The sequence below is a fragment of the Oncorhynchus kisutch genome, unplaced genomic scaffold (genome assembly GCF_002021735.2).
Source record: "Oncorhynchus kisutch isolate 150728-3 unplaced genomic scaffold, Okis_V2 scaffold2453, whole genome shotgun sequence".
In the NCBI taxonomy this organism is placed as follows: domain Eukaryota; kingdom Metazoa; phylum Chordata; class Actinopteri; order Salmoniformes; family Salmonidae; genus Oncorhynchus; species Oncorhynchus kisutch.
Window position 1 is genome coordinate 9,960 of NW_022264398.1, and position 11,418 is coordinate 21,377.

At 40.3% G+C, this 11,418-nt stretch overlaps 1 protein-coding gene across 1 annotated transcript; it reads right to left on the reverse strand.

The window, feature by feature from the left end:
• Positions 1–6,081: 6,081 nt before the first annotated feature.
• Positions 6,082–11,034, reverse strand: LOC116370090 (cathepsin L1-like). Its single transcript, XM_031819696.1, has 8 exons — positions 10,929–11,034; positions 9,667–9,805; positions 9,185–9,307; positions 8,443–8,595; positions 7,961–8,185; positions 7,523–7,691; positions 7,126–7,243; positions 6,082–6,925 (listed from the first exon to the last, which is right to left on the reverse strand). Exons 2-8 carry the CDS (start codon positions 9,793–9,795, stop codon positions 6,826–6,828), a joined length of 1,017 nt encoding a protein of 338 aa, XP_031675556.1. The 5' UTR covers positions 9,796–9,805; positions 10,929–11,034; the 3' UTR covers positions 6,082–6,825.
• Positions 11,035–11,418: the final 384 nt, after the last annotated feature.

Consider the following 11,418-nt stretch of genomic DNA (forward strand, 5'->3'; position numbering starts at 1 on the left):
ATATCCCGCTAGCTGAGCGGTGAGGGAGGAAGGAATGCTTTTTAAATGGACCGCCCTTGCCCGGAAATCCGTCACTCGTTCATCCCGCAATGGTTGTTTTCAGCTACCCGTAGTTTGTGGGTGCTTTATATGCTCTACAGTCAATTATGATTGCATGTCTATTTATATTAACTATATAATTATTAATATACGTCTACTGTATGATAGCTAGCAAATTAATTAGCTAACTAACGTAAACTCATTCACTTTTGTACATTGCCATGGTCCGTACAATTGACCTTATTTTAGCGCTCAAAAAATGTAATACTTCCAGATCAACTGTAATGTCAATATCATTGTAAAGCACAATTTCTCCCCTTTCCAAAATAATTCATGCCGAGACCTCCACATTGCCCGTTTCTGCATAATTCAACAAGGCAATGAGCTCCGTTGGGTCTTTTAAAAAATGGCGGGTGGGGAAGCAAAACTAATGCGTGGTAGTGAGAAGGAGAGGAGATGTGTGGGAAAACTGCTATTTTCACTCGATCTGTACAACTTATCACCTTATCGCCTCTAAAGTGTAAATAAAATACTATAAAGAGTTTATATAATGTGTCATTACATACCTATTTAAATGTTTATGACGAATTTTCATTGTGTTTTTAGGGCAGTGCTAAAGTGACCTTCAGAAGTCAGCAGCGGCTTTGAGAATCATGATCGCTTGCAGTGATGACGCAAAAAATGACTAGGAATCCCCCCCTTACCCCCGTCACTGTCCATTTCTTGTTTTTAAACGATGAGAGAAGTGCTACACCTGGTGGAGAGAGATTGTAAGACAGAAATGGTTTCTTTATGCCTGCTGTACGTTACGGCATGACACGTCACGATGTAACGGAGGGTCCGTTTTTTAACTTTTCTCCAATACTATAGAGCCATTGCCATGTCGATCAATGCTTGAATAGAAACGTAGTTCATACCCCAGATTTTGAAGTCAACACAGTCGCTACAGTCCCATTAGTTTTCTTTGCAGCCTCATTTGAATGTCGCGGTTGCACACATTTGTATGGAATGGGGTGAGTTTACGTTAGCCTGCCTAGCTACTAGGAAAATGTTTGATTTCTACAATTTCCAAAAGCTAACCAAATAAAAACATCATTCATATAATGAGAGGTGTTTGTAGCACAATTTATAACTTATTTACATTCGTTTTTACTTACACTTGTATGTTGACTCCATATTGACGTTGAGGTTTTAAGATTCACCAAAAGTGTATTAAAGTGTATTTTAGGCTACTGTTGGGGTTTGTTTCCTTGTTCCTTGTCAATCATTGGCTCCATTGTTGAAATTAGCATTTTGACAATATCTTGAATAAATCATTCAAAACCCGTTAATAATGTAATTGCAGACAGAAGTTGACAACAGGAACATAACGCATGTTTCCGAGTAAGTTCTGCATAAAAGAAAAGGTCCCAAGTTATTTTATTAAACCTGAAGTCCAGCCCTAGTGATGTCACTGCCTACGTCATTATATTTTACTCATGAGACCAAAACCATGCCAACTCAACACTAAAACTGTTGTTCATGTAGCTATCTGAAAGCTTAGCAGTAAATGTCCAAGTTGATTTATAGTGGAATGTCTGACTAATCTCTTATCCCTTACACTCCCCTGCAGAGTTCTGTCTTCACAGTCACACATTTCTCAGAGGGGTCTCTTTATAAGAGGCAAAGAGACCAGAAAACCACTGTGAAACAATACTAAACCTCTATAATGAATATATATTGTTAATCTGTAGTCTAGGACCCTATAAATGTAAGGAGGGCAGGGTCTTATTACCCCCCCTTCTATTAACATAACATAAGCATAACCAATTTGTAGAAAAGGCCCATGGAGTTCAATTCATTGCCATTTACTCATTTGGGCCAGGGGCGCTTTGACCTAGTCAGGTGGAAATGTCTGACAGATCTCAACTCCATAAAAGGAGGAAATTAACTCCGTCTGATCCAGAAGTTCTGTGCGTCCATGAATCCACACTACTCAGTAAATATACCACTTTATGGTTAAAGGAATTCCTGCCTCAGTCTCATCCATTCCTCTGTCACCTGACACGTGACCAACTGTTCACCTTCACTGTCAGTCATCCTTCCTGTCCAGCTACCCACACAGATTCCACTAATCTTTCAATGGTCCTTCGAGCCGGATGATGACTGAACCAAAGACAGGTGAAAAGGAAATGGAGGCGGAGAGGGAAGAATTGTCTCCACGGGAAGGAAGAAGAGGGGCGGAGAGAGCAGCTGAGGAAAAGGTCTTGGAACAAAGGAAATATTCAGGAGCTAATCCTAAAGCAACAATGGCTTCATCCTCAACCACCAGCAGCACCAGAAGAACCAGGCAAGCACCTGGTTATCTTAAGCATTATGTGGTCAAGTTTCCGACATCAAAGGGCAAGCCCACCAGAGCGCAAAGTGTTGATGGATCAACTATACGTTTCAGCCATCATTTGAGCCAAGGACCGGAAACTGCTTTGGAGCATGAAAGTGGTCTACATGAAGAACCTATGGAGGAGATAACTCCCACCGCACAGGTCGACCAGCTTCCTGAGGCAGGCTCCGCTCACCCCTTAAAAACCTCTTGAGGATAGGGGAGACGCTAGCGTCTCAACTGGCCAATTGCCAGGGGAATGCAGAGCGCCAGATTCAAATAAAATGCTATAAAATTGAAACTTTCATTAATCATACAGTGCCTTGTGAAAGTATTCGGGCCCCTTGAACTTTGCGATCTTTTGCCACATTTCAGGCTTCAAACATAAAGATATAAACTGTATTTTTTGTGAAGAATCAACAACAAGTGGGACACAATCATGAAGTGGAACGACATTTATTGGATATTTCAAACTTTTTTAACAAACAAAAACTGAAAAATTGGGCGTGCAAAATTATTCAGCCCCCTTAAGTTAATACTTTGTAGCGCCACCTTTTGCTGTGATTACAGCTGTAAGTCGCTTGGGGTATGTCTCTATCAGTTTTGCACATCGAGAGACTGAAATGTTTTCCCATTCCTCCTTGCAAAACAGCTCGAGCTCAGTGAGGTTGGATGGAGAGCATTTGTGAACAGCAGTTTTCAGTTCTTTCCACAGATTCTCGATTGGATTCAGGTCTGGACTTTGACTTGGCCATTCTAACACCTGGATATGTTTATTTTTGAACCATTCCATTGTAGATTTTGCTTTATGTTTTGGATCATTGTCTTGTTGGAAGACAAATCTCCGTCCCAGTCTCAGGTCTTTTGCAGAATCCATCAGGTTTTCTTCCAGAATGGTCCTGTATTTGGCTCCATCCATCTTCATCCATAAAAATTGAGCTCTATAGGAGAAAGCCCTGCCTCCAGCTGTTTGCTTAGAAATTCTAGGGACAATTAGGAGGCCTGCGTCTTGTGACCGTAGCGTAGGTGTAGGTATGTACGGCAGGACCAAATCAGAGAGATAGGTAGGAGCAAGCCCATATAATGCTTTGTAGGTTACCAGTAAAACCTTGAAATCAGCCCTTGCCTTGACAGGAAGCCAGTGTAGGGAGGCTAACACTGGAGTAATATGATAACATTTTTGGTTCTAGTCAGGATTCTAGCAGCCGTATTTAGCACTAACTGAAGTTTATTTAGTGCTTTATCCGGGTAGCCGGAAAGTAGAGCATTGCAGTAGTCTAACCTAGAAGTTACAAAAGCACTCAGATGGTTTTGTCTGGCTAATAGCCTACACAAACAGAGCACCACAGTATGAGTCATAATACCCATAAAACCTAGCGGTCAAACAGGGAAATGGTTCCAATCGTTTTTCCACCATTATTTTCCCATATGGGATTTTAGAAACAGCTCAAATAAGGGCTGTGTTTCGTGTAGGCTTACCCTAGAGTGACGTTTTGATAATCTCTCTCGGATAAGAGGACTTTTATCAATACATCAGTCTGTATTTACTCTCATGGTATGGGCAGACATAAGCTACGGACAACGAACACAATTGCATTTTATCCATGGCAATTTGAATGCACAAAAACACTGTGATGAGATCCTGAGGCCCATTGTGAGGCCCATTTTTTTAAGGTATCTGTGACCAACAGATGCATATCTGTATTCCCAGTCATGTGAAATCCATAGATTAGGGCCTAATGAATTTATTTCAATTGACTGATTTCCTCACATGAACTGTTATTCAGTAAAATCAATGAAATTGTTGGATTTATATTTATATTTAATATTTTTTATACCATTTTATACCATTTATATTTTTGTTCAGTATAATTCAATCCAATTTTTTATTATTATTATTATTTTCTTTGGGGGGGATCGGTGTCCCATCCACGGGACCGTTAAGCTAACGTAGGCTAATGTGATTAGCATGAGGTTGTAAGTAACAAAAACAATTCCCAGGTATTGGCAGGAAGCTTAAAGTCTTGTTAATCTAACTGCACTGTCCAATTTACAGTAGCTATTACAGTGAAAGAATTCCATGCAATTGTTTGAGGAAAATGCAGATTTTTGAAAATGAAAGATAATAATAAACAAATTAGGCACATTTGGGCAATCTTGAGAAAAAATGTTGAACATAAATGCAATGGTTCATTGGATCAGTCTAAAATGTTGTACACACACTGCTGCCATCTAGGGGCCAAGATCTAAATTTCACATGGACTGGAATAATACATTATGGATTTTCTATTGCATTTCAAAGATGATGGTACAAAAAAAATACAAAAGAATGGTTGGTTTTGTCTTTGATTTATCTTTTACCAGATCTATTGTGTTATATTCTCCTACATCCCTTTCACATTTCCACAAACTTCAAAGTGTTTCCTTTCAAATGGTACCAAGAATATGCATATTCTTGCTTCAGGGCCTGAGCTACAGGCAGTTCGATTTGGGTATGTCATTTTAGGTGAACATTTAAAAAAGTGGCGGATCCTGAAGAGTATTTATACGTTTTTTTTTCACTATTTCCTTATTTTAGAAAAAAGTATCTCTTTTGGGTCTGTGACTCTCTCCATTTTTTTTCAATTTAGAGGCTACAGTATCAGAATGCATCGTCTTGCAGTTTTGTGTGCAAAACACAGCTTGTAGGTCCAGGTTGCGGGCCCAATTGTTTTCTGTACTGAGTATTGACAACCGAGACAGTCTTTCCTGAGACGTTGTGCTTCTGAGGTTGTTCATTATGAGTTTTAGTTTAGAGAACGATCTCTCTGCAGATGTGACAGTTGCAGGGATGGTTAAAAATAGTTGGATTGCAGTAGCAACGTCAGGGAAACTGGGCAGAAGGGATTGGTGCTTCATCTCATATTCTCCTTAATTTCCAGCCTCAACACGTTACGGAAAGATATTAACTGTATAGGAAGCTCTGGGTACAAGTCGTCTGGATACTGGGCAGCCAATAAACTGGCAGATGCAAACAGATTATAATCTTTAGCGGACAACAGTTCTTGATGGCTCAATCAAAGAAAGAGGGTTGCGATTTCATTCATACTGGTGAACCGGCGTTTGAGTTGTGTGGTTGCAATATCAAAGTAGCATTGAACACAGACACTGTAAAATGTTCCTCTGCATTCTGAAGCCTGTTTTTGTGCATCACTTGGTCCTGCCTTTTGTTTATTCATCCCACTCTCTGTATCATGTGTTGTATGTAGCCTACACTGTAATCGTTTGTGTCAATTGTTTTGTGAGTAATACATCCTGTTAGTTGAATTGAATAAATGCAGTCCTCGTTTTACAGAGCCATTCTTTGATTGAATATAAGCTCATAAATTAGTGGAGTCATTGGTAAACCGATCTTTTGACTACAGTTGTGCTCATATTTAATGAATTCTAATGGTAAATGTTATGTACACTATACACATTGGATTACACATTGGTACTTTACATCTTGGTCTAAGATCAACTAGATCAATTAAAGCTTGGCCGATGGGTGCTATAGACAGCGCATAAGCCTCTTAATAATCAATTATCTTAGAACAAATGTAATTATAGCATCTGAGTGATAATGTGTAGACTCACAAGCGGGCTAGATTCACCAGTGTACATTTATGATCTATAGCCGTTAGTCACATGATAATGGAGTCAGATTGATGAATGTAGTTTATTATTATTAAACACAATTTGAACTCATCTACATGTGTTTGTTAGAATGTTATACATCTCCTCTCACCACCCGGAGGCATATCAGTCTCTGCATCACTAGGCTCTTGTCTAGGCATTACCATTCAACACCTTTACGCAAACACTAGCTGCAGATAAAAAAAGCAGTGGAGGAAACAAACCCAGGTGTACCGTTCTCTTTTTGTCCCTCACTTTCAGAAACAAACTCAGTCATTTCAGAGCTCTAGTCTTTGTCAATGTCTTATCATTCAGTGGTTGTTGCTCTCAGCTCCACAGAGAACGCGCCAGTTAAAAATAGACGGTATATCAACTGTACCTCAGGAATAGATATATATATATATATCCTGTGTCTACAACAGTGTTGTAAACACAAACTGTAAGCACAAACTGACATGTGCTAGAGAATGTAGGTTAGCTGGCCTCATCAAGTAAAGTTACAAATAAACGGAATGCTTATCTCAAATAGAACTATACACACACATACAATCGCACCAACACACATAAAATCAAGTATAAAACAAAATAGGTAGAATTTTCATAATTTCCCTAAAACAGTGTTTCTTTAAAACCCATGCAGCAGGTTTCTCTCGCGCATTTCACAGACTTAGTTAAGGCAGCACTGCAGTCGACATTGCCCTTTTTTTCAGAACATTCGTCAAACATCTCTAAAACTAAAACTCTGGGTCTAGTGTTCGAGAACTTACAGAACACTAGACCAGTGGGTAGCTGGCTGCCGTGGCGATGCCACAGTGGTTCTTCCTGTCTTTGGCCATGTAGATGTAGCCTTTGTCTCCCCATTTCTCGCTCCAGCTGAGGAAGAGACAAAACATGTTAGTCCCACAGTTCTAGTTAGTAGGAAATTATAGATTCACTGCTGCTTTAGAGAAATGTATGACTTAGACCATAGTATCAGGACAAGAGAGGCATATTCCCCGATGAGGGAATCAACCAATCCCGTAGCGGTGACGTAACAAACAAAAAACATCCTAGGAAGATACTGTGTACTGTACCTGTTCTTGACAATCCAGAATTTCTTGCCATCTACATCCTCTCCTTCAAAACCGTATCCCACCACCAGAACTCCATGGTCAAGCTCCTCACTGCTGCACTTCTCCTCATAATAGATCCCTACAGGGAGAGGACATAGTTAAATTAGTGGGCTAAGATACAACTCCGTATCAGTATGTAAAATCACCTGATCTCAAACATAATAGTTGGTTACTTAGCTAGTAACTAGTTAGAAATATTGGTCACAATTTGCTTCAAAGACAACACCATTTGTACACGGTGAACAGGACAATAGACCAGTACAGATCACTGCTACCTCAAAAAAATAGAATGTAGGGAATCCAATCCTTGCAAATAATGTTACACGTAATTTAAGTTGAACCGCTAACTGCTACTCACCAGACTGGTAGAACTGGAAGGATTCGTGGCTGGCATCGATGGCGACAGCGATGGGGCCGACAGACGCCACAGCCGTCATCAGAGCGTGTTCTTTGCCACTGGGGATGTCCACAAAGCCAGTTTCATTGACAGCACTGAACTCTGGTCGGTAGTGGCAAATATCATCATCCTGAGTTTACCAGGGAAGAACAATGGCCATGATTAGTCAAAAACAACATATTCCAAATATTCAAGCAAGTCGGTCATTCTTGGAGACAAATCCCACTGTAATGAAGTGGAAACTCAAATTTTCTAAGTTGAAGTTGTAAGTCATTCCAGATCGACAGTAAAAACCGCATGATCTGGTACCAGGCTAAAAGAACAGGGCCTTACTTTTAATAAATGCATCTTCACACCCTATTATATTTTAATTCAGACTAATAGAACACAGAGCCTTACCTTGCCCACATAGGGGTAGGACGCCTCTGTGTCCAGGCCGCCGTTGTCCTTTACATACTGGAACGCCAAGTCCATGAGACCCCCATTACAGCCCTCGTTGCCCTGGGGTCTGGAGCAGTCCATCAAGTTCTGTTCACTCAGAGACACCAGATTGCCAGTCTTCCTGAATTGCTGGCCCTCTATGGCTCCGGTGGAACTGAACGCCCAGCAAGACCCACATGAGCACTGAGGGGGTAAAGGTTGTTAAACATCTTGTTACTTTTTCATGCCAGAAAACACTGACATGTGCATATTACGCTAGTAATAAATACATATATAACAATATGTATGCGCAATTTGCCGCCTTATCTTCTGGATACTGTAAATTACAATCATGGTAAACAGCATGCAAACAAGCCAGATAGTTCTCTGGAAGTAAAACCTTATTTAGTGACACAGCAGTGTATGGATGAGTCATGACTCATGAGTGATTCAGGTCTCACCTGGTTCTTGATGGGAGTGACGTAGCCCTTCTCTCTCCAGTCCACGGCTTCAGGGGCCTGCAGGTAATTGGGTTCCATGAAAAGAGAGCCCTTGTACTTCCTCTCAGTCGTCTGCTTGTAGCCGTTCATGAGCTGCCCGAACTCTTCGTTGGTCTAGGGAGGAAGATGTGCAAGATGTGGTTTGTAATTTACCATCTGAATGGGAAATGTATTTTTTTTTACATCTTAGGACTGTTTTAAAAGGTGCACTTAGCCATAAATCCTGTGTGCATCTTTAAAAGACTATGAGTAAGTTTCAATTCTCTTCTCGGGATAACTATTCCATTCCTGCTTGATAGTTGAAGAAACCTAACCTGCGAGTCTGAATACATTCCTGCTTTGATTGTCAACGCAGACACCTGTGCCTGTGAAATATTTCATACTGTATGTGCTTTAGCAAATCTATGGCATGGCAACAAAAAGATCCAGCTATAGCACACACACAGTATGGGAAAGAGCTGCTGAAAAGTAGCTCCTGCTCCACAGTAAAATGTCTCAGCAACAGACTTGGACAGAAGTTCACTGGAACTGATATCAGCACCTGAAAATTTCCACTGCTTTAGTTCCTGCACCTCATAGAATTTTAGCTCAAAAGTCCTGCAGTGTACCTGGATATAAATATATACAGTACAGGCCCCCAGAATGAGTAGCGGCACCCATTTCATCCATTTCAAGCACTGCTCAGCAAGGTGATTCTTCTTACCATGTCACCAAATTGGTTCATGCCCAGACGATAGGAGAGTTTTCCCATAGAGTGGTCCAGGTTGTGCATCTCAATCTTTTTCAGGTTCTTTTCCCAAACCATCCTTCTCCAGCCCTCCTCGCTCTGTAACAATGAGTGAAAAACAGTGAGAAAATATACACAATCATATACTGTAACAGAACTATGTGCACAATCCATGCAATTAATGATACATAGGTGTAATTTACAGCTACATGTATGCACCAATTGATCAATTTGAGCCCCTTGTTGAGAGCAGTGGAGGATGGTGGGAGGAGTCAAAGGAGGACAGGCTCATTGTACTGGCTGTAATGGAACTGAGTCAAACGTGGTTTCTAAATGTTTGATACCATTCCAATAATTCCATTCCAGCCTTTACAATAAGCCCATCCTCCTATAGCTCATCCCACCAGCCTCCACTCGTTGGTAGCTATGTGCTCCTCTACTTGTGCTTAAACACCCACCTCATGGTAGTTCTTGCTGTGCCAGTTCTTCCACAAGTGCCAGTGGCCCTCCAACTGAGAGTCAAACATAGGGGCCGCAAACACAGCACTCATACAGAGCACCAACACTGCCAAGTACAGGGACATCATGGTCAAACAGCTGTGGAGAGAGAGAGAGAGAGCAGAGCTCAGTCAGCCTTGTATTTTCAGTGTAAAGAAGCTATATAGCATAAAATGTTACATTTGTACCTTTGAAAGAATGGCAGATCGTCAAAGTTATATACAACAACAAAAAGTCTGGGCAGCACCTCCTACTGGAGAGTTGATCTACAGCTATCCATTTGGTCTCCCATCCAGTGTTTTAACCAAGGCCAGTTTAGCTTTGACATGTCACTGACTGCTACCAATGTGGTATCTTGTGAATGATTGAAAAATCTCAATTTAATTTGTTTTTAAATTAACATTTTTTTTTTATGAAAAAATTGCTGTTACTATGAAGTCATTCCACAGGGTAGCTTTAACAGAGAAAATTTAATTTAACCATCCTTTATAAGTCATATCAATTGTAATATTTACGCCAATAAAGCACTTGTGAAGTCATCAGCAGCTATGGTTTTAATTCAACCTAGGGTTCACAAACACATCACCTTGCACTTTCACCATCCTGTGAAGTTAATTCATCATAATGTATTTAATCTGCAGCCTAATAAACTGCATGCTTTCCCAACGAGTAGTAAAGTGAGGTCCACACTACTACTCCAAGTTTACTTCGATATGATGGTTATTATATTCACCAACAATCACATAATTAATTTTACTGACACAAAAAGACTCCACCTAGTCTAGCGTATTTTGTGTTGTCGACATTTGGAAAGTTAACTGAAAAATTGTTTCCATCAGGTGTGTCATTACTTTTATCCGACATGTACTTTACTTGCTATACCACCGTTGGATGGAATTGTGGTTTGTGAGAACAAAACAAACAAAAAAACCCTTCCAAACTACCTTCCGCTCGACAAGAAAAAATATTAAACATATGGAACTAGGATACTACACTACCGGTATTCCAAATTAAATAAATTGATATCAATTACTTTATGTGATAGAAATATTCGAGGAAAAGTTTGGTAACAGCCGGGAGAAAAAGCAACATCAGAAACGGTAGACTAATATTGTCTTTCTGTATCAATTAAATCAAAGAGCAAATGCCCCTGGTAAATGTAAATGTCCATAACCCAAGATCCTAACACTGTACAAAGAACAGAATGGAAAGCAGTACTTACTTTTTCCCGTCAATTTGCAGTAGCAGGGTGATGATTTCTGCTGCTGTTGTTGTGTAGTCAGTGAACAAGACACGACACTTTATACAGCCAGCTATATGTCCTATAGTGGTGGGGGCTGGCTTGTGATTGGCTGAAAGGGGACGGTATCTCAAACTGCCGGCCCGCTGAAAGATAATTTAAAGATCTCAGGTCCCGCCCGGTGTAAATATCCCAGCATGCGATTCCTGACCACTTGACCGTTTTCATCGATTCCGTAAAGATAAAACATCAAATTTGATTAATCATCTTTAGTGAGTTGATTAGATTACTGGGAAGCAAAAGGGCAGAAAGACACATTGTAACATCGAGTCAGTTTCCCTTACAATTTTTTCATCTTCGGTTACTTTGTAACAGTTCTCTCATCATGTGCGGGCGCGGAGGAGATGAGAGCATGGCACGCTGATTACTTATACAGCAATGACAAAGAAATAACCAGAAAAAAATGCTAAAC

Coding starts and splice junctions, on each gene's coding strand:
- LOC116370090 (XM_031819696.1), bottom strand. CDS start 9,795: ATGATGTCCCTGTACTTGGCAGTGTTGGTGCTCTGTATGAGTGCTGTG. Junction 9,308..9,666: donor ACAGCAAGAACTACCATGAG/GTGGGTGTTTAA, acceptor TCATTGTTACAG/AGCGAGGAGGGCTGGAGAAG. Junction 8,596..9,184: donor TGAACCAATTTGGTGACATG/GTAAGAAGAATC, acceptor CTTCCTCCCTAG/ACCAACGAAGAGTTCGGGCA.